Below are 24028 nucleotides of genomic sequence, written 5' to 3'. Positions count from 1 at the left end.
GTAGAACTTCGAAGAAAAGATAAGATGATAGGTCAAAGACTAGTCAAGCCAAATATAAACACGTGTAAACATATTCAAACTTAAGTAAAACTCTAACCTCGACGGTTATGCTGAGCAGACGAAGAAATAACCACGCCCACTACGCACGTTCTGGGAGCGGTTACTTGGTAACCGCCAGAGACGTGAGACGTACTCGAACTCAAGGCCTATAAATATAAGAAAATATGGTTGGAAGGAGGCAGTCACAGTACTCTCGCACACACAAACACACACGCCAGAAGTCATCTATCACTCAACACCCTCATTTACTTTCTCTCTTTTACTATATTCGTCTGTACTTAGAGATAATCTTGTCTAGAAACTTGGAGTTCTCGGGACTGTGTTTTCAGAATCAAGTGCTTTTCGTGAGACAATTGTAATACTAATTTTGTCTGTCAACACTGTTGAATACAACTTAACCACGAGTTTGAAACGGACTTTTAAGACTCAGAAGAGTCACCAACGCGGCACCATTTAGTTAGAGATCATTCTTGTGCTAACAATCCAAAGACTAGTTTGTTAGCTGATTAGTCGTAATAATTTATAGCTTTTATATAAACATGTTCTTTGTATGGCCAGTAAAGCTCAATGATGAAAACTGCATAGCTCTCTTCTCTGTTGATTTACATGGCTCCTTTGATTGAAAAGCCAAGATTTTGGTTTCACAACACCAGTCAAATGGTTTAAAATATCTTAAATTATTTGAGAACTCTACAGAAGAAACAAAGGCATTACCAGCCCAGAGTTTTTATTACTCATTATAAGTATATTTTATTTACATCAACCGAATTTTTTTTTTTTTTTTTGGGGAGTCTTCAATGATTTCCATGCATTTGCTATTTACATAACCAGCTACGTCCGTATCTGCACACAGCAAACTTCCAGAACTGTAAGTCGATCAAATTTAATGACGAATGTGGAGAGAGAAGCAAATGGGAGACTTACCCAATGAATTTATCCACAGAAGCCAAGTCCTGTGTTCTCTATCCTGGTAATAATAGCTCAACCATAAAAGTTAAATTCCTATATAGCATAATAAAAACGGCGTCTATTAGAGAATACAGCAATAATGCCACCACTGGTTTGCTGTTAATATCCAAACAAAACAACCGTATCATTATCATAAGCTGATAAATCATTCTTCACGAAACACGTAAAGTAAAGCAAATAGCAAAAACCAGAATACACGACAAAGAAGCATAGCAAAGAATGCGAATACAGACCGGGCCGAGTTCCTCCGTACGGATTGCCGTCGCCGCCGTGGGGGAGGATCCTACGGCCATCGCGCGAACGAAACGGCCAGAGAGATCCGAGCCGTCTGCGCCGGCGGGTTCCGGTGGCCTCCGGCGCCGCCGCGGGGATTCCTTTCCGGCAGACGGGGCAGGAATTGTGGAGCCTCATCCACGGGACGATACAGTCTGAGTGGTACACGTGGCCGCACGGGAGCTCCCTGGCCTCGCCGCCGATCTCAAACTCGTCCTTGCACACCGGACACTCCTCCGACCCTCCTCCGCCGGCGGAATCGTTCTTCTTCAGGTGAGCCTCTCTGATCCGCACCGTCGGTATCGCCGCGATGTCGGATTCCGGCGCCGGAGCCGGTCCTGGCCGGTCGTTCTGGGTGAGCTCCTCGATCAGCTCGGTCATATTCCCGGCCGATCCTGAGAAGTAGTCCCTCGGGTCCGCCGCTGGAGAAAGAGCTTCCTCTTCGGCCGGGACATGGCGGTGGAAGATCGGGGAGAAGGGGCTACAAGCAGGAACGGAGAGCCAGAAACTAAATAGCATATTTTCTCAATTATAAAAGAATTTGAGCAAATTAGATTCCATATTCCTAGAATAAATAAACAATAATAAAATATTTTTTTTATTGTTTTACAAAATAATTATTTGAAATTAATTGATTAACAAAATAATCAAATTTATATGAAAAAAAAAAAAGCAAAGTTACATTGTCATTTTTTTTACATTGTAATTAAAAAATTTGACGATCTACGAAAGTAATTTATCACTTTAAAAAATTAAATTATATAAGTAAAAGTATATTGATTCTTAACACTACTATTTCCTTAATTTTAAACATTAATTATTTTGTAAATTCATGAATTTCTGACTATTGAGCTAAGACACCCTGGACTAAACTTATATATATATATATATATATATATATATATATATATATATATATATATATTAATATTACGGGGAACCAAGGCCTCCCTAGCTTTACACGTACGTCCGCCACTGGTTGGTGGGATCGATGGGGCGGAGAACGATCCAGGTGGCGCGATTATCCGTTGGAGATGGAAGATCGGAGCCATCGAAGCTGTGGCGGCGGCGGCGACGGTGGTGGAGAGGTGGGTCGAGCACAAGAGAGAGGGCCTCGAGGAGGCGGGACTCCGGCGAGGCGTGGCGGCCGATTTCACGGACAAACTGCCCAAAGCAGCAAGGGCATGCCAGCTCCGACAACGAGGTCTCTGCGATCCTCACCGTCCGGCCACACTCGTAGCACCAGTACGGCCGGAATATTCTCTCGCCGTGATATGACGACGACATGTGTCTGTTTATGAGACAATTTTTTAATGGGAAATATGTTTTGTTTGTGTTGGACTGTATGTGAATGAATATATACGTGGTGTGTGTGGAAGCTTTGTTTTTTTGGTTGGTTTCTTGTGGGGAAAGAAAAGGATGAATGAGCCGTGAGGTGAGAAAGTATGTTTGTTTGAGTTTAGCGGCTGACTTTTCCGCGAAGACAATGCTTGGGAATATAGGCCTCGTTTAGAATGAGTCATGTCTCATTTTATGATGAGAATTTTGTAAAATCGGGTTAAGAGATACAAGTCACGTATGTTGGACCTATCTTTGTTCCGATTTAACTGAATAAAGAAGTTACATAATATATGATGTTTGCATAAGCAGGAAGGCCAATATATAACTATACATATATGACTGAAAAATGGCAATGTCGTCTAATCTAAGGGTTGATATGCGTATAGTCGATTTTGTGGCCATGCTCTCTATGATTGAAAATTTTGCACAATAAAAATTGCTATCGAAATATAGAGGAAAGAAATGTCTATGAGAATTAAGTTTTTTCGAAGGAAAGATCAGTGAACGGTGAAAATTGATGGTATGAAATCTAATAAGCTCCAAAATTCTAACACAGAGAATAATTAAGTTTTGATATTCAAGCACATATTTAATAAGTTCCGAAATCTAAACATAAAGAATAAGTTCTATCTTTAACACTAACTTGATCGACCACCGGGTTGATAGTTACACCACATCATGTGTCTGAATTGTATTTTTTGCACGTGGATGTTGTAGCTGCTCTGATCGATCAACTCTATTATATAATATTACGTGTTGTTGCAATAACGTACTTGTCCCCCTCCCTATCCATGATCATCACCACCACCACAAACACTTGCACCACCACAATCATTGCCATCCTCATCACATGATGAAGGTAGACCAACTTCCTCACGCATCACTCGTACGCCGTAAATATTATTTGCTCGAGCTAGTTAAGCTTCAATATAAGGATTATAGAACTTCATCATTAATGTGAACTGGCCGGATCCCCATTGAAAGAGCATATTATATTTCACAGCATCACTCATCGCTTGTATTGAGCTTTTCTACTATTTCTAATAGATCTCGTTTTCCTAATTTTCTTAGATTTTTTTCCAGTCTAGCTATTGTAACTTCATGTTGTAAGTACAAAATTGCAATGGATTTTATTTTTCATTTCACTACCATATTTTTTTGAGAAGTAACTTGTCGCTTCTAAAGTAATAAGTCATTCTTTTTTATCATTTAGAAGCTATGAGTCACTTCTAAATCTATATCAAATTTAAAGCAACAAGTCGTTCCTAATGTCATTTTTAATTTATTTATGCTAGAGTTGAAGTCCAGCTTCATTTGTCGGAAGCCCATCCATTTGGTCAGAACAACGTGTAGTTCTTTGAAGATGAGTATAAACGAAAACTGAGTCTATTGAGACCAATTGTGTTTTAACATGCCACGAGGATTACTGTTAGATTTGATCAAATCTGGCATACGAGACTCATTGTGGTCTTCAATGGTTAGACCTAGTCTCATCTTCTCGATTGAAGTGCTATGCTAGGGATTGAGCGATTTCTCTTCTTCTTCTTTTAATATTCTTGAGTGTGTAACTGAGCATCTTTGGTCATTTGACCGTAAGCTCCTTGTGAGAGTTGTGTAATTGGTTTGTTGTAAATATTGTGAGTATTGTAATTGAGAGAGAAGTTGTTTTGAAGGTGTAATCGAAGACAACTGAAAATAGTGGATGAATTTCTCCAACCGAAGCTCAACGGAGAATTAGGTTTCAAACCAACAAATTGCTGGCTTGAGTCTAAACTTCAGTAATGCGCTGTGTTTTTATTATCTTGCTAGAATCCATATTTAGGCAATTAGTTTAGATCATTGAATTAATTATTGGCAAGGAATGAAATGAAAAAATAGGGACAATCTTGTCTTATTGCATCAGAGATTGGCTGATTACCAAATATTACTAAAACATTGGCTATTTCACAATTCTAATTTTAAGAAAAGCTAGTTATTTGGAGCGCCCAATTTTATATGACTTAATTACTTATAAAACACTAAAACAAGCAATAATGAATCAAAACAATAAGAAAACAATATAGTAACACAAAAGGATAATAAGACCGAACTAACACGATTATTAAATAAGTGACACAAATAATGTTAAAGATTAGGGAGTACATGCTCCCACTAAACTTTTAAAAATTAAAATTTTTACTTCAAAATTTTGATTAATTTTACATTTTTATCCCAAACTTATATCAATATTTCATATATATATACATATATATATATATATATATATATATATATATATATCCCTTTTTTCAAATTTACATTCTTTGACTATAATTACTAGCTTCGCGACTTGACATGAATCACAATTACGACCCGAACAAATATGACTCAATTGATATGATTATGACTATAAAATACATGTAAAATTACAATTATAAACAGAAAAAATGATGTAATATTATAATTACAAAAATAACACAAAATTAGAGCTATAAATAAAATAAAAAAAAAATCATTAATTATATGCCAATATATTCCGAAACATTAGGGACAATTTAAATTCTAAAAAAAATTATTGTCAAAATATTAACATTTATATGTATGTAGAACGGCTTAATTATATAGTTCTTCAATCAATTTCACACACACACACACACACACACACACACACACACACACACACACACACACATACTAGTTTTAGCATCGCGCTACGCGCGAATGATTTTAGCATATTATAAATGATAATAGCAAGTAAAATTTGTAGAGGTTAATTTGTGTTATCAAGATTTGTAAACAATAGGTACCAAAGAAACCGGCAATTAAGAAAAAACCCTTAAAAATGATGAACGAATAATAAAATGTAAAAAATTTATTTTGTACATTGATTAAACTTTCATGGGTAAATAAGACTTGCGTTCGCTTTCAAATGAAATATGGAGACACATATAAGGTGAATGGAAATAAATATCAAAGAGAAAAAGAAAGATAATTTAATAAAGAAAATATAAAACTAACATACACTCAAAATAATGTATGTTATTGATATAGGTTGCGTTTGGTTGGGATTAAAAAGCCTTGTTTTTTGTTTTTAGAAAAAACTAAATTGTTTATCCGGTGTTTGGCAAAACTGGTTTTACAAAAAATTTCAAAAACATTTTTAGATTTTGTACATGAGATGGAAAAACTAGGATTCTTAGCTTTTAGAAAAAGTGTTTTTAAGTTTGCTATATAAATTACTGTAATATCCTCGTACAAAATATTATTTATATATATGTATATAAATAAGCATATTAATAATTATTTAATTATTAACAACATGTCTATTTTAGTCTTTTTACTATAATATATTTATTTTACCAAACGCTAAATCAGTTTCTGTTACCAGCAACAACTGTTTTATAAACAGTTTACCAAACACTTTGTCATTTTAAAAAAAAAACAGTTTTTTTTTTCAAAAACTGAATCTATAAGCATTTTTTTTACAAACAAAGCTATGTTAAACGGGGTCATAGTATAATATAGCATAAATAATTATGATTATAAAATACATAAAAAAAATTATACAAAATATATTGATGAGAGAGAGAGGAAAAAAAAATATACATAAAAAAAATTACAAAATAGATTGAAAAAAAACTTAAAAAAAAAAGAACCAATGAAATATGGAGACACATATAAGGTGAAGGGAAATAAATATCAAAGAGAAAAAGAAAGAGAATTTAATAAAGAAAATATATGTTATTGATATAGTATAATATAACATCGGTAATTATGATTATAAAATACATAAAAAAAATTATACAAAATATATTGATGAGAGAGGGAGAAAAAAAACAATATACATAAAAAAAAAAAAAGATTTACAAAATAGATTGGAAAAAAAAACCAACGAAAGGCAAAGGAAAAAGTAAAAGAAAAAAAAAACCCGAAAAAGACACAGGGCAAAAAAAACCAAAAACAAAAAAACCGAAAAGGCAAAGGGCAAAAAAAAAAGAAAAAAAAAAGGCCGTCACGTGGCGTCGCCAGGGTTGGGGGAGAGGTTGCATTTATTATATATATATATATATATATATATATATATATATATATATATATATCTGAGATTGAAGTAAGTTATTATAATATTATCAATCAATTGACGCATAATAGTTCAAATCAATTGACATCACGAAGAAAGAACTATAGAAAAACTTTTTGAGTTAATTGTTTTTCAATAACTAAATCGTATGTATATCCCACAAATTAATTATTTTCAATCAGTATGTATAATGTTATCAAACAATAGTGTCATCGGATTATATCAAAGAATCATATATACAATTCACGAAAATAACCTTTAACATTGACGGTATAAAAGTACGTAACAATATCTTCTTGTGTGTAACCATATCTTAGATGTATTAAATATCGAAATCAAAGCAAACCAAATCATCAATACATCAAATCCGAAAGTACGTAACAAAATAGTAGAAAGGGAATATTCCGCAGAAGGGAACGCATATGCACTCAAAACTCTAGTCGAATTAGGAAGCTCTCCCATAAAAAGCTATAAATAAAAACCGAAGCGCAAGGCGAGAATTCCCAAATCAAACGAAATTCCAAATTATCACAGCGCAACCCGAGAATTCCATCGATGGCGATGGCTGGTTCTGGTCCAGGGATGAAGAGCGGCGGCGGCGATGGCGGTCAAGTGGGAGAAGAGGAGAGGTTCAACTTCGGCGTGTTGGACGGGGCTAGGGTTCAGTGGTACCACGTGAAGGCGGTGGTGATAACGGGAATGGGGTTCTTCACGGACGCGTACGACCTGTTCTGCATATCGCTGGTGACGAAGCTGCTGGGGCGGATCTACTACACGTCGGCGGAGTCGGGGAAGCCGGGAAGCCTGCCGGCGAACGTGGCGGCGGCGGTGAACGGAGTGGCGCTGTGCGGGACGCTGGCGGGGCAGCTGTTCTTCGGGTGGCTGGGGGACAGGCTGGGGCGGAAGAAGGTGTACGGCGTGACCCTGGTCCTGATGGTGGCGGCCTCCCTGGGGTCGGGGCTCTCTCTGGGGACGTCTCCGGCGGCGGTGATGTCCACTCTGTGCTTCTTCCGCTTCTGGCTGGGGTTCGGCATCGGCGGCGACTACCCTCTCTCCGCCACCATCATGGCGGAGTACTCGTCCAAGGCCACGCGCGGAGCCTTCATCGCCGCCGTCTTCGCCATGCAGGGCTTCGGCATCCTCGCGGGGGGCGCCCTCGCCATCCTCGTCTCCTCCGTCTTCCGCTCCTTGTTCCCGGCGCCGCCCTTCTCCGTCGCCGGCGCCGCCTCCACCGTCCCCCAGGCCGACTTCGTCTGGCGCATCATCCTCATGGCCGGCGCCCTCCCCGCCGCCCTCACCTACCGCCTCCGCATGAAGCTCCCCGAGACTCCTCGCTACACCGCCTTGGTCGCCAACGACAAGGCCCAGGCCTCCAAAGACATGGCCAAGGTCCTCGACATCGACCACACCAGCACCGACACCAACACCAACACCAACAATGTCCCGTCTCCTCCGTCCTCATCGGCTTTCGCTTTGTTCTCCGGGGAGTTCATGCGCCGGCACGGGCTCCACCTCGTGGGCACGGCCGGGGCGTGGTTCTTCGTGGACGTGGCCTACTACTCGCAGAACCTGTTCCAGAAGGACATCTTCAGCGCGGTCGGGTGGCTTCCGGCGGCCAAGACGATGAGCGCGTTGGACGAGCTGTTCAGCATCGCCAGGGCGCAGACGCTGATCGCCCTCTGCGGGACCGTCCCGGGCTACTGGTTCACGGTGGCCCTCATCGACCGCGTCGGGCGGTTCGCCATCCAAGCCGCGGGCTTCTTCTTCATGACGGCCTTCATGTTCGCGCTGGCCGTGCCTTACGCCCACTGGACGGCCGCGGGCAACCACGTGGGCTTCGTGGTCATGTACGGCCTCACCTTCTTCTTCGCCAACTTCGGCCCCAACGCCACCACATTCATCGTCCCCGCCGAGATCTTCCCGGCGCGATTCCGGTCCACGTGCCACGGCATCTCCGCGGCGGCGGGCAAGGCCGGGGCCATCGTGGGGGCATTCGGGTTCCTGTACGCGGCGCAGAGCCAGGACAAGGCCAAGGCCGACCCGGGATACCCCGCCGGGATCGGGATGAGAAACTCCCTCCTCGTCCTCGGAGCCATCAACCTCTGTGGCCTTCTCTTCACCTTCCTCGTCCCCGAGGCCAAGGGCAAGTCTCTCGAGGACATCTCCCGCGACAATGACAACGACAACGACAACAACAACGACGCTGCTGCTCAACAACACCGCTCTCGGGTCGACCCACTCACCATCGTCTAGGGCTAGGACGTCGTTGATCGCTAGTCTTACTATTCTTATGTATTCAGTCACTATTCTTTGCTCATTCATGTTTTAGGTTTTAGCTATTCTTTCTTTTTGTTCGTTATGATAAAATTAATAAAGTTAGTTCTTTCATTTTCTTTTCCTCTCGTTCTTGGAGTGTTTGTGTATACGCACGCGTTAACTTAAGAAGCATAGTTATATGGCGGAGTAAATGCATGTACATCACTTTCATAGAGAACACAGTAAAAAAATTTAAGAGAAAACTGGTGGTATAACATATGTATTTGCCTTCATAGTTGTATAGAAATTGAAATATTCGAACAAAAATTCAGAGATTCAGAGTTCGTGCAATATTTGAACAGAATTCATAAGATAATTTGTGTTGAGAGAGAAATAGGCTAAAACATCAGATCGGCAGAACTGACAAGGTGAATTTGGCACCACGAACCTCTTCATTGGCGAGCTTCACTGCACAATGGATCTCGAATTTGCGATCAAGGGGCAGAGACGAGGGGCACAGTATCTGGACGGTGCTAGCTCTTTCCTTGATGCGTCGGAAAACTTCCATGGCGGTGGTGACGCGGTGTGTGGCCGCGGGTCTGCGGATGCGAGGCTTTCCGTGACCATGGATGACCTTCAGGTACATCAGCATCGTGGCCACGAGATCGGCGAGCCTTTGGCGGAGGTTTTTTCTGAAGAAGAAAAAGAAAAGAAGAAACAAGAGTGTGAGAAACTTCGAAATCGAAATCAAAATCGAAACCAAACTTAGAAGCTCATCACGTACGCGTCCAAAGTCATTCTGTACTCACACCCGTCGCTCTCGCCCTTGGCAACCAGGGCGCAGACGATGTGGAAACGAGTGCGCAGGTTGATCCATGGAGGACTCAACACTTGAATGACCGTGTTCGGTTTCGAACATATTTTCCAGACGGAAGCAGCTTTCACGATCGAGTGAGTCGCGTCTGGCTGCTCAAATGGTTCTTGACCGGCAGCCAACAACTCCATTTCTCCGACCAGAGATCCTTGGAGCTCAACGCATCTCTTGCGATACACACGCTCATGCTTGTGTCGTGCGAAATCCATCTCGGAGGAATATTATTTGCTAGAGCTTGTGAAGCTTCTATATTGGGATTATAGAACTTCATCATTAATGTGAACTGGCCGGATCCCCATTGAAAGAGTATATTAAATTTCACACCATCACTCATCGCTTGTATTTAGCTTTTCTACTATTTCTAATGGATCACGCTTTCCTTATTTTCTTCGAGACCCAGTAACACATACAAGTTAAATATTAAATAAACTAGATCAACTAAAGAGACATTAAAAAACACTTGGGGAGTATTCTTGCAGTCACTAAACCTCTCTTAGGGAGGTGTTTACATTATACAAGTGTTTCTTATTTTGGGATGATTTGAATACATCATATGGACCCTTATTTATACACTCTTGAAGTTCATAAAGTTGCTCTCCCTTTTCCACGTGGGACTTTTTTCACTCCAATTATATTAGGTTCCACACCTTCTAACAATCTCTCACTTTGAGACTAATCTCATCACATGTCTCCATTCTGTAGCGGCGACTCAGCTCATCAGGCGAGGAGTCCAACTGTGGTCGAGCATAACCTCAGTTTGTCGTATGGCACTGACTTCGTTAACATATCAATTGAATTCTGACTTCCCGCGATCTTCTCAAGCACTAACACCCCATCTTCTAACGCCGATATGATGAAGTGGGTATCTCAAATGTATAAGCACCCCATCCTAGACCTCGGACCTGAGATCGAGCTAGAAACTCAAATACAAGAGGCTAAATGTAAAATGTAAAATATAAAATGCAAGCGGGTAGAGTTTATATGGTCCAAAAAAAAAGTTGTTTTTAAGTTTGTATAATTTGTAATTATAAATAAATTTAAGACGGTGTCCTATGTAACATGACAGAGCTAGGAAATCAATCATAGGGGGCCAAATGTTAAATATAAAACGAGAGCGTCTAGACTTCAAAACCAAATATTTTGGAAGGCCGATAATGTAATTTTTTTATAGAAAAATTGGGTATGATTTGCAGTTGTAAATAAAATTTAGTCGGTCACACGACTGGAGATCAGGGAGCCCGAAAACCAAACATAGGGCAGCCAAATGTCAAAGATAAACTTAAAGAGGGTAAAGTTCAAAATAAATAAATAGTAATTGGAAGGGTGGAAATGTAAACCTTAATATAATAGCTCATATATGGTTGACCTTTGTGTCCCTACCTGAGCTCGTCGATGGGGAGAGCGAAGTCGGGAGGTCGCAACGTGAGCCCTTGATCTTGGCACCGGCCATGGACAGCGTAGCTTCGTAAGAGTCGTAAAAGGGAGCGAAAACGATGACCTCGTCGCCGGGGTTTATGAGGCCGAGGATGGTCGCGGCGATCGCTTCGGTGCAGCCCGACGTGACTGTGACCTCCTTCTCGGGATCCACAGTGAGCCCAGTGTCCTTCTTGAACCGCTCGGCGATGGCGGAGTTGAGCTCCGCTACCCCGTACCCGCGTGCGTACTGGTTCTTCCCGTCTCTTATCGCTTGGATCGCCGCTTCTTTCACGAAATCGGGGCCGTCGAAGTTTGGGAAGCCTTGCCCGAGGTTGATCGCTCCGTGCTTGATCGCCAGGTTGCTCATTTGCGTGAAGATCGTCGTCTTGAACTTCTCTAACCGCTTCGCAATCTGTAACACAGGAGATGCATATGCACGTGAGTTTATTGACTTGAGATATGTAAAGAGCACACAAAAATAAGCTCATCAGAGACAGTGATGCTCGAATACTGCGAGAAGCCGTTGTTGACTCTGTTTGGACTTTATATTCTGGCAAAGAAAAAAGGAATTCTTTTTAAGAGAATGAAATACACGAAGCAAATACGAGAGGAGCTTTAAGTATCTCTTGCTCTGTTTTGTGTGAGAAAACGGTCCTTACGAAGAAAAAAAAAAAAAAAAAAAAACGAGTAGATATAAAATCTCACTTTTAGTCAAACAAAAAATTATGTCATTCCAACAAAATTTTCTTGGGCGTCAACTTTTGGGTCCAAAGAATAAGAAAAGAAAAACGTGTGGAAACTCGTATCTTTCTGGTTAACAAAATCTCAAGGACCATATTCCAGGAGTTTGATTGGTGCGACAATTTCAAAAGGCTTTTGATAGACACGAGCAAAATATATCAACTTTCATATAACAATTATGTAGATAAGGAGCTACAATAATAAGGAAATATGTAAATGTCCAGCTTTCTTGGAGAGAAGCTTCGTATGAGTGTTCTGAAGTAAACTTTGTCACTCTCCCAAGGAACGGTATTGGTTGGTTTAAGAATACAAAGTTCTCTCATCAAGTCAGTTATCTAATCTATTCCGACATACACAAATGAGTACTTTCAAAATTTCGGTGGGAATTTGTGAGGAGATTGAGACGGTGTGCACTGATTTTTGGTAGGGTTGGGATAACGGGAAAGCAAGAATGCGTTGGCATGCTTCGAAACGTCTTTGTCGAGCCAAGAATGAAGGTGGATTAGGGTTCCGGAGCCTCCAATGAATTTAATCATGCCAAACAAGTCGAAACTTCCCCGAACTCTTTGGCGACCAAGGTCCTCGCAAGAAAATATTCGAAAGGGAGATCTAATTTAGAGGAGGCGGTGAAACAAGGGTGTTCCTATGTGTGAGAGAAGTTTTCATGTGGCGAAAGGAAGTCCTTGATAAGAGGGAGGCAGTGGCGGGTGGGATCCCGAGGAAATATATCTATGTCAATCAAGCTCCAAAATTCAATCTCTCGGCGTCCTCGATAACATGTCCGTGACTCGTTTTTTCCGTTCACGGTGGTTTGACATTTCGATGAGAACGGGAAGTACACGGTCAAGAGTGGTTATCATAAAGCTACGGATTTCAATGAGGATCCTCTTGGAGCAAGTTCATCTTCGGGCAAGTCCCACAAGTAGTGGTCTAAGATCTGGGCACTCAAAATCTCACCGAAAATGAAGATAACGAACCTCAAAATATGCTTTTGAGACTTAAAAAAAAAAAAAAACAAAAAAACAAAAAAGCAGAACCCTCGATTGTCTCAACTCGGAATCAGAAACCAGAGCACAATACTAGCAACCATTGGATTTCATTTAAAATGACGTCATGCAATTGAAGGAGTTCAAAGCCCAGAAGCATCAACAAAGTTGATCCCAATTATCGTATTTCAGTTAAAACTCGGCCACCCAAAAACAACCCCAAATTCGGAGGGAAAGGGTAAAGGGAAAACCTGTAATGGGCGATTGGCGATGAGAGTCGATCCATTCTGGCCCGAAGCGACCTGATTACCATCACTCGCCTTGACATTCGACATAGCTGCGACGAATTTAACACTGTCAGTTCTTCTTGCTCTTGTTCTTCTTTGTCTCGTCAAGTGCTTCGAAAGCCCATAGAAATCGCGAGTCCCGAGGCGCAAATCGAAGCGTGTCCAAGTGCTTTGAATCTGCATGTCACAAAGCATGGGAATATGAAGAAATGATTTATATAACTACGAAAAATAAGTGATTGAAGTGTATGGTCAGCTTGAGCTTTAGGAATACTAGCTAACTAGATTGTCGTCGATATTTTTCATCTTCGGCTTCCGTGCGATGTTCAATTTTTTTAATCCAACGAGAATCAGTACATGGGTTGGGCTTAAAACTTCGATTAGGGAAATTTGGTCCAAACACGAACGAAAGGAAACGGTTACCATAAGATTTTAAGCCGATATAGATCTCAATAAATAATTTATAAACAAAAAAAAATATAAATAAATAATAGTTAGCTTTAATTGAATTGGAAACAATATGGTAGTGTAGATATACAGCTATAATGAAACGTGAAATCCCATATTAGTCATGATTTCGTTAATACTTACTAAATAACTATCTGCGTTTATATTATAGCACTTGATTTCTTTATCTTTATTACTTATATATTATAGTTACCTATTAAAAATATGGTTAAATTCAATTAATATTTTTTTATTGATTCAATTAACATTAATTAGTTGATTTATATCTAGATTAATAGAAATCAGTTATTCCCTCATCATTTTTCACTGTTCTATAAATAATAATAATAATAATAATAATAATAATAATAATAATAATAATAATAATAATGTTTCAAAATCCTTTTGATTTTTTAGCAATGTTTTTTTTTTTGGCATTTTATAAGCATTTTTTGTTCGTAAACACGATGAACATTTATTAATATATTTACCATGTTTATTTCTTAGAGTTTTCTGCTGATCGTGACTATTGATAATTATAGATAGTCTTTTAATATGTATTACGAACATAACTAATGAGAGAGCGGAAGAGGGACGAATTCAAAAACAGTTCCTTTTTTTTTTTTTATCTTTAAACAACTGCTTAGCATATATAATTGATTGATAATTCTACTCCCTACTAAAAATGAAATATACAGAAAATGTGTGAGAAAAATCAAAGGCCCAAAATTGAAATTTACAAGTGCTGGATATCAACCAGCGTCAACATTGTAGATAATTTTTTAAAAATCTCAATGTTGACTAATATGAAATTCTTAAATTTTGTAGAGTTATCACCAAGTAGACCACTTCAAACACGTGAACGAGCGAAGAGGCTGACGTGGTACATGATTTATACCATTATTATCATTATTAGTTAGTTAATTATAGTTTATTTTTTAAATTAAAAAACTTTCAAAATCCTTGATATTTGTTTTTATTTAATTTATTTTAGGCAAGGAATGAGAGGAAAAAAAACAAAGGCAATCTTGTTTTATTGTATTAAAGATTGTCTAATTATCAAATATTACTAAAATGTTGGCTATTTCACAATTTTAAATTTAAGAAAGGCTAGTCACCTCAAGCGCCCAATTTTATATGACTTAATTACTTATAAAACAATAAAACAATTAATAATGAATCAAAACAAGATGAAAACAATACAGTAACACAAAGGATAATAAGACTAAACTAACACGAATTTTTCAAATTTACCTTCCTTGACTATAATTACTAGCTTCATGACTTGACACGAATTACAATTACGATCCGAACAAATATGACTCAACTAATACCATTACGACTAATATAATATATGTAAAATTATAATTATAGACAGAAAAAAAAGTGATGTAAAATTATAATTACAAAAATAACAAAAAATTAGAGCTATAAATAAAATAAAAAATAATTAATTATATGTCAATATATTTGGAAATATTATGGACAATTTAAATTTAAAAATTAAGTATTTATTGCAACTAGTCAACTAGTCAGTTCTCTAGCTAAAGTTTCATTTTATTATGAAAATAGTCCACCGGGCTGAAGTTAATTAAATTAATTGAATAGCTAATTTAATTAACTATTCAGTAAATTTAACTAACTGAACTATAAATTTAATTAACTTCGATTGGTGGTTATTTTCTTAATAAAATGAAACTTTGACTATTTTTTAAAAGGATGGTGGATTATTGAACTACTGGCTTAATATTGCCTCTTTAAAAAATTGTAATGTCAAAATATTAACATTTATATTTATGTAGAACGGCTTATAGTTCTTCAATCAATTTCCCATGTATATCTGAGATTGAAGTAAGTTATTATTATATTATCAATCAATTGACTTCACAAAGAAGAACTATAGAAAAACAAACTACAGAAAAACTTTTGGAATTAATTGTTTTTCAATAACTAAATATGTATATCCCACAAATTAATTATTTTCAATTAGTATGTATAATGTTTTCAAAAAATAGTGCATCGGATTATATCAAGGAATTATATACAACTCATGAAAATAACCTTTGACATCGACAGTGTACAATATGTTGAAGATCAGTCCTACAACTTCAGCACAGACTCGAGCATAAATAATCTGCTGACTATTGGATCATCCTTCAGACGTTTCTTCCTACGCAAGGCATCGATGGTTGAGATTGACCGCGTGGTTTTAAGTTGTTTACATGTTGTATATAAAGAGGAGAATGAAGAGGAGTCAGTCGTAACTTCATTCTTCCATAATTAGTATTGGGAAAAACTCTTGGGAAACACAATTGAGTGATCTTTGTAAGGGAAAAACACAAGGAGGGAAATTGTGCGTGAGAGAGAGTGTAAAAGAACTTGATAGTGATCGTGATTTTTCTTGCTGGATGTAGGCACATTGTCGAACCAGGGTAATTTTGGTGTTGTGTTGATTTTCCGCGTTTGATTTGATTGGTTTTATCTCATTTCTGGTTTTGCTTGAGTCCGAAAAAACCTAGGGTTTGTGTTTGTGATCGAGCGAGAAATGCAACACAATATATTCTCAAGTTATTAGGATTATTCATATAAATATCAATTTCTTGATGGGACAAAAATGGTAACATTAGTACTTCAAAACATCGCCTCTTAATTTCGAGTTATTTTTTTTTCTGGTTCAAATTTACTAGAATTGATTATACACCGCTTATTTATTCGCCGTTGTGTTGAACCAATTTGTGTGGTGTATTCTCCCGCGACGTGGGCAACGTGAATTCCGATTTGAAATTCTTTAACTTTTAAATGATAGTGAACTGTCTAAATGTGTTGCCTACTAATGAGCATTGAAGGAGATAAAAATCTATTGACTAGAACTGTTTGAACAGTAGAAAAATAGAAGGCGTTGTGTATTCTAATATACTTCAGAACACTCTCTCTATTTATCTTGAGTTATATTTTTTTCTTTCTTGTGTTGTTCAACGTTAATTTATGGTACAAGTTTAAGTTCGCTGGAATCAATTATTATGTCTTAAGAAGTGTTTGCTCTTCGAGCATTTGCGGATAAGAACCATTAAACTAACTTTGACATTCATCTAAGTTCCTTCATTGCAAAGGTGAAAATTCGGTTAATTCAGGTGAATTATTGTTCAGCAATATTTTCAGTCATATAAGTTAGAAAAATTAGTCGATCTAAGCCAAATCAAACGTTGTAATTGTAATCTAACCAACGTTTCGTTTAAATTTCGAATCTAGCCAAATTTGATGACGTGTCATATTTATGTAAGATGGTATTTACTATATTAGCCTTGGTTTGGTTTCAAAAATACTAGCCCACGTTTTGAAACTTGGTTTTGTAGCAAAATTTGTTATATTCGGTTTATATTTCGAATTTTAAAAAAATTCTATACTTGGCAAAGTTGGTTATTGAGCGTTTTTTTCTTTAATGAACATTATAGCCGTGTTAGCAAATACAGTGTAAATGTTCGTAAATTTTTGTTAATCTCCGTTACTTTGTTAATTTCTGTTAATTATGGTAAATTTACATATGTGCAGGTAGAGCCGATTTCTTTCATTTCCTTTAATACGCATTTAATACGGTATTTTTGTTTTCCAAATTTATTTTCTAATTTTGAACAGGATTTTATCATAATTACGTGTATTCATTATCTTGTTTGACTTATTCAATCAAATAAATATTTCCTTTCCCTTTTAATTACATCACCGAATCTCATATTATGAATTCAAAAAGCTGAAATTAAATTACTGAAATTATAGCCGTGTAAGCAAATAAAGTGTAAATGTTTGTAAATTTTTGTTAATCTCCGCTGATTTGTTAATTTCTGTTAATTATGGTAATTTTTTTGTGCATTTATTGCATTAAATTTTCTCTTTTAATTACATCACCGAATCTCCTATTAAATTAGCTAAATATACAATTAAATTGCGAAAAAATCTGAAATTAATTGGTTGTATACAATTCAAACTGGTCAAACGTGGGCTAGTGTTTTGATCAAGTAAGTATAAGAAAAATGGTAAATTAGGTATTTTATATCCGTAAATTTCAGTAAATGGCTAGATTGCAAAATTTACCAAACGTTGGCTAGATTCCAAAAACCATGTTTCAAAATGGCTACGTTGCTAGTTTACCCTATAAGTTAAAACCTAAAAAAAAAAAAAAACCTATTAATTGTAATCAACTGAAATAAATAAATTCAATTATTTATAATTAAGTGAATTAACCAATACACATTTCTAACCTTATTTTTTGGCTTTTCATTATTAATAATTTTGATTAAGTTAATTTTACCTAAATTTTACTCGGTTAAAACCGTAGGACTAATTTTGACAAAAAAAATTGGTTAGAATTAATCTTACGACTAATTTCAATCGAACAATTTATCACAATGTGTATGAGTAATTTATCATTTTTAAAAAAATTAATTACAAAGTCAAAAAATAGATAACAAATTTATGTACTATTAGTTATAACACGCTTCAAATATCGCTCGCATAAAAAATCTATATTAGTATTGATTTATTTATTTATCTTGCACTATTCATCCAGGTTATTGTTTAATTTTCATATCTTTTAAATACGCTTTTAAATTTTGTAAAAAAAAAAACGGTTAAATAAAAGTACGTAACAATATCTTGTTGTGAGTAACAAACTAACAATACAATGGGCCTGTTTGGTTCAGTTTTTTAAAGCCTATTTTTGTTTTTACAAAAAACCAAACTGCCAATGTGGCGTTTGGTAAAACAGTTTTTCCTAAAAACTCCAAAAACGATTTTGCATTTTGAACGTATGTTATGAAAGCTACAATTCTTAGCTTTTGGTAAAAGCGATTATATCTCCTGAACTACAATTATAGTAATGTCCTCATTTATTTTTGAAATTCCGAAATTATTTCCTAATAACCCTCTAACGAACACACTACCTTCTTCTTCAGACTCGCGTTCAAACCAAAAATATCTCCTAAAATTTCTCAACAGATTATCATGAATTACTCATATACAGCTTAAGTGAATAAATAAAATAGCAGATTATCAAAAGCAATAAGAAATTACACGTACAATTCCGTATTAAAAAATGAAAACCTGCAAGCACCGACGCATTTGAAGCGGATCTCTCAATCAACCTCTGAACAGTACGCTGGGGAAGAAACTGAAAAGAACATATTCCAGGTTAGTCTTTTTTTTTGTTTCTGTTCCAAAATGATCTAAGTAGACAGTAAACCTAAAGTGCAAAACAATGAAGAAATAAAACAAACCTAGTTGGAGAAGACACATTTGCCGCTATGGCTCGAGTACAGAGTTATCGGAGAGCTGATGAAGCTCAAGTCGGCGGCGTCTCTGAAGGAGCGGTTCATCTTGGAGCAGAAGATCAACGAGCTCTGGCCAACGACCCCGAGAACTACACCAAAGTCCAGACCAAGGCCTGGAGCCACCTGGCGGACGACGGCGATGGCGACGTGGACCCCTCCTTGGACGACGCTGGGAACAAGCTGCTCGGAGACGAAGACAAGCTCCTAATGGCGAAACAAACAAAAAACCAGATCAAAACCCAAACAAAATAATCCCGGATATGAAATCAAACCAGAAAATATCAAAACCCCTAAACCCCTAAAATAAAAAAAACGTAGAAAACCCCTAAACTAGAAAACCTAGAAATCAAAAACCCCCCACTTATAAATCAGCTCAACGATTTGAAAATCGACCTCGAGCACAAAGGATTTGAAGAAAAAATCAGCTCATAGCCTCGTTTCCCCGGCGTTCTGCGTGATCGCTCGCTCTGTCGCTCTCTTTCTCTCTAAAAAAAGATGTCGCGAGTTTTAGAATGTTGAGGAAGAAAACAATTAACCGAAGTTAGTCTCACCACCGAGTGAGTTAAGTAAACTAGTGTGTATATTTTACATTTTTACTATTGAAAGAATTAAAATAATACATTTTTTAAAAGAATTAAAAGAATTAACCGATTGAAAGAAATAATACATTTTTTAAGTTTTACTATTTACTATTTCATATGTTATATAATAGAAATAATTCAGTTTTTTAAATTTTATTTAATTATTGTAGTAAAAATTTATTTGAATTAAATGTATACTTGTAGATGACTGAAAATCAAGATACACGACCTCGAACAAAGGCAGTATGGGATAATGATGCCGTTGAAATCTTATGCGACGTATGTATTGCGGAGATTGAAGCTGGAAATCGACCGGGAACAAGCTTCACCAAAGTAGGATGGGAGAATATGGTGAAAAATATTTCCGAGAAAACACAAAGGGGATACGATAAAGCTCAATTGAAAAATAAGCTGGAGTTACTGAAAGGTGAATGGAAACTCTGGAAGCAATTGATCGGAAAAGAAACTGGCCTTGGATGGAATGGTAACAATAATACCGTTGACGCAAGTGAAGAGTGGTGGCGTAGTAAAATAAAGGTTTTTATCGAAAATCAAATAAATTTACAAACTTAAAATTTATATTATAACTAAGATATCACTTTTTTGTAGGAGAATAAAAAATTTGGAAAATTTCGTAAAGAAGGCATTTCTCCCGATTTCGAAGATAAACTGGATACGATGTTCAAGGATATAGTTGCAACTGGAGCGTATGCATTTTCATCTACAGCTAACCCTCGTCATTACGATGGTAGTGAGGCATTTCCTAGTGCTGACATCTTAGAAGAAAGAAGTGATGAATCAGAGGATCCTGTGACTCAGCCAAATCTTCAAAAGGGTGTTAATAACAGCAACAAAAATCCCCTAGACATCAATAATTTTCCAAAGTTTAAAAAGGCAGGTGGACGGAGCAAAGTTAGTGGAGCAGCTAAATTATATTCTCAAATCGAGCCTCTTGTGAAGGCGACGGAAGAGCGTAGCAACACCGTATACGTAGTACGCAAAGAGATGCCTGGTACTAGTATCGCTGAAGTAATGGAAGTTGTTTTGTCACTGCCTGGTATTGTAATCGGACATCCAACGTGGCTTTTTGCGACCGGACTATTTCAGAGTCGCGAGAAGAGAGAGATGTTTGCAACGATTAAAGATCCACATATTCAAAGTTCTTGGCTCACTTACGAGTATAATCTAGTTTATGGCTCTAATCCAAGAGGAGCTCCAAATATTTCGCGCGTTTGAATTTTTAATCAATTGTATTAAATAAGTGTTCTTATATGAGAACTACATTCATTGTTTTGCATTTTTTGTTTATTTTGTTTTACTATAATAATCAAACAATACGAGAATGTTAGTCTCGTTTATATTCCTTGGTTACTTTTTTTTTTGTAGTATAAATAATGTTTACATCGAATGTTATTTAGTCTTATGTTATCACATATTCGTTTTCAGGAACAAATGGATATCACATCAGACGATGAGTTCGACATTGTTGCCAAAAAGGAACATAACGAACACAGAGTTCTTATACGGAAAATTGCTCATTTGATGCAAATTTATTATGATACATACATACATAAAGTTCCTTGTATGGATTAAAAAAAACGGGGCATATTTTTCTTCAAGAGATATTGAGGGGAGACAGAATTCGGTGCCAACGACTGTTCAGAATGGAAAAAGAGGTTTTCATAAGTTTGTGCAATAACTTGGAAACAAGTTACGGTTTCAAAGGTTCAAGACATATGACTGCATTGGAGATTTTAGGAATGACTCTAATGATTCTAGGACATGGTCTAGGAAACCGATTAGTGCAAGAGATGTTTCAACATTCAGGTGAGACGATAAGTCGATATTTTTCGGAGACGTTAGATATATTATGTCTTATGGGAGCCGATGTCATAAAACCTGCTGATCCAGAATTTAAGAGTACTCCCAAAGAAATAGCAAACGATCCAAGATATATGCCACATTTTAAGGTATTATACTCATATTTTTGTTATTTATTTTCATCGATACTTTGTATAAATTAATTGAGATATTTGTTTTTTTTTTTTAAGGATTGCATTGGTGCTATAGATGGTGTTCATGTTCCAGCTTCTTTACCTCAAGCAGATCAAATACCGTTTATCGGTAGAAAGAAGATTCCTACTCAAAATGTTATGGCTGTATGTGATTTCAATATGAAATTCACTTTTACGTATGCTGGTTGGGAAGGTAGCGCTCATGATTCAAGGGTATTCTCTGCCGCTCTTCGTGATACTGAGATTAACTTTCCAAAACCTTCAGAAGGTATGACTTTAATTTTTTTTTTTATAGCTTTGTCTTGTATACAGTTTAAACTAAATCATTATATTCAACTTGATATGTCACAGGAAAGTATTATCTGGTTGACGCTGGTTATCCTAATTTGCCTGGATATCTTGGTCCGTATAAAGGTCAAACATACCATCTGGAGCATTTTCGTGCAAGAAGAACTCAACCTACTACAAGCAAAGAAATCTTCAATCGTGCACATTCTTCTCTGAGAAGCGTCATCGAGCGGAGCTTTGGAGTGTGGAAAAAAAGATGGAGAATCCTGAATGTCATGCCGAGTTATCCATTCAAAAATCAAGTAAAAATAGTTATCGCAACTATGGCACTGCATAACTATATTCAAATGCATGCAAGACAAGAGATGGATTTTGAAATATTCGACGAGACAGAGGGCGATGACGAGGGGATGAAAACGACACAACTGAAGATCAAGATGAAGATTGTCAGACTTCTTCGAGTAGTATGGACAAGTTAAGAGATGAGATTGCTGCAAGTTTAGTAGAAACGATAAATTTGTAGTTTACATTTTTGTCAATAATTAAAAAACTTTATATTAAAATAAATTTGTTTCGTCCATTTTTTTCTAGTTTGTAATTATAATTCATATATATGCATATAAATAAGCATATAAATAACTATTATTTAATTTATAAGACCATGTCTATTTTAGTATTTTGACCATAATATATTTATTTTACCAAACGCTAAATCAGCTTTTGTTACCAGCAACAACTTTTTTATAAACAGTTTACCAAACACCTGTCAGTTAAAAAAAAAACAGTTTTTTTAAAAAACAGAAACTAAAAGCACTTTAAGAAAAAACAAAGCTATGCCAAACGGTGCCAATATCTCAAATGTATCCCGAAGTCGAAATCAGGTAGAAAAGGAATATTCCGCAGAACTTAACGCATAAATCCTAATCAAACGAGGAAACTTAACAATATCTATAAATACACCAAAGCAGAAGAGATTAAATATCGAAATCAAAGCAAATCAAATCATCAATACATAAAATCCGAAAGCACGTAACAAAATATATGTTACGTGCCTTAATTTTAAGAAAAACTAGTTACTTGGAGCGCCCAATTTTATATGACTTAATTACTTATAAAACACTAAAACAATCAATAATGAATCAAAACAATAAGAAAACAATATAGTATAACACAAAAGGATAATAAGACCGAACTAATACGTTTATTAAATAAGTGACACAAATAATGTTAAAGATTAGGGAGTACATGCTCCCACTAAACTTTTAAAAATTAAAATTTTTACTTCAAAATTTTGATTAATTTTACATTTTTATCCCAAACTTATATCAATATTTCATATATATATATATATATATATATATATATATATATATATCTCCCTTTTTTCAAATTTACATTCTTTGACTATAATTACTAGCTTCGCGACTTGACATGAATCACAATTACGACCCGAACAAATATGACTCAATTGATATGATTACGACTATAAAAATACATGTAAAATTACACAATTATAAACAGAAAAAATGATGTAATATTATAATTACAAAAATAACACAAATTTAGAGCTATAAATAAAATAAAAAAATCATTAATTATACGGCAATATATTCGGAGATATTAGGGACAATTTAAATTCTAAAAAAAAATTATTGTCAAAATATTAACATTTATATGTATGTAGAACGGCTTAATATATAGTTCTTCAATCAATTTCACACACACACACACACACACACATATAGTTTTATAATATTATCAATCAATTGACGTATAATAGTTCAAATTAATTGACATCACAAAAAAAGAATTATAGAAAAACTTTTCGAGTTAATTGTTTTTCAATTACTAAATCATATGTATATCCCACAAATTAATTATTTTCAATCAGTATGTATAATGTTATCAAACATAGTGTCATCGGATTATATCAAAGAATCATATACAATTCACGAAAATAACATTTAACATTGACAGTATAAAAGTACGTAACAATATCTTCTTGTGTGTAACAATATCTCAGATGTATCCGGAAGTCGAAATCAGGTAGAAGAACTTAACGCATAAATCCTAATCAAACGAGGAAACTTAACAATATCCATAAATACACCAA

The 24028-nt window shown here is 36.2% G+C and overlaps 2 protein-coding genes and 1 pseudogene across 4 annotated transcripts; 1 reads left to right on the top strand and 2 right to left on the bottom strand.

Annotated features, from left to right (window-relative positions):
* Positions 1–833: 833 nt before the first annotated feature.
* Positions 834–2629, bottom strand: LOC149391107 (E3 ubiquitin-protein ligase RZF1-like). 2 transcript variants are annotated; one of them, XM_089620742.1, is made up of 4 exons: positions 2270–2629; positions 1263–1783; positions 985–1125; positions 834–903 (listed from the first exon to the last, which is right to left on the bottom strand). In XM_089620742.1, exons 1-3 carry the CDS (start codon positions 2587–2589, stop codon positions 1091–1093), a joined length of 876 nt encoding a protein of 291 aa, XP_089476868.1. In that variant the 5' UTR covers positions 2590–2629; the 3' UTR covers positions 834–903; positions 985–1090. The 2 variants fall into 2 exon arrangements, with proteins under 2 accessions (XP_089476868.1, XP_089476869.1); XM_089620743.1 differs by having other exon boundaries at positions 985–1062.
* Positions 2630–7387: 4758 nt separating this feature from the next.
* Positions 7388–14119, top strand: LOC149391105 (low affinity inorganic phosphate transporter 1-like). The gene is made up of 2 exons (XM_089619933.1): positions 7388–8903; positions 14040–14119. The coding sequence occupies exons 1-2, from the start codon at positions 7403–7405 to the stop codon at positions 14117–14119; spliced, it is 1581 nt and encodes a 526-aa protein (XP_089476059.1). The 5' UTR covers positions 7388–7402.
* Positions 10677–13588, bottom strand: LOC149391106 (uncharacterized; annotated as a pseudogene). The gene is made up of 3 exons (XR_016300113.1): positions 13228–13588; positions 11214–11661; positions 10677–10735 (listed from the first exon to the last, which is right to left on the bottom strand). The product of XR_016300113.1 is annotated as an uncharacterized LOC149391106 (transcript).
* Positions 14120–24028: the final 9909 nt, after the last annotated feature.

The sequence above is a fragment of the Urtica dioica genome, chromosome 7 (genome assembly GCF_054948205.1).
Source record: "Urtica dioica subsp. dioica isolate 48M chromosome 7, U.dioica_male_clone48M_v1_H2, whole genome shotgun sequence".
Classification (NCBI taxonomy): domain Eukaryota; kingdom Viridiplantae; phylum Streptophyta; class Magnoliopsida; order Rosales; family Urticaceae; genus Urtica; species Urtica dioica.
The sequence above is the reverse complement of the archived record's forward strand: the minus strand, read 5'-3'. Positions and strand labels throughout refer to the sequence as shown.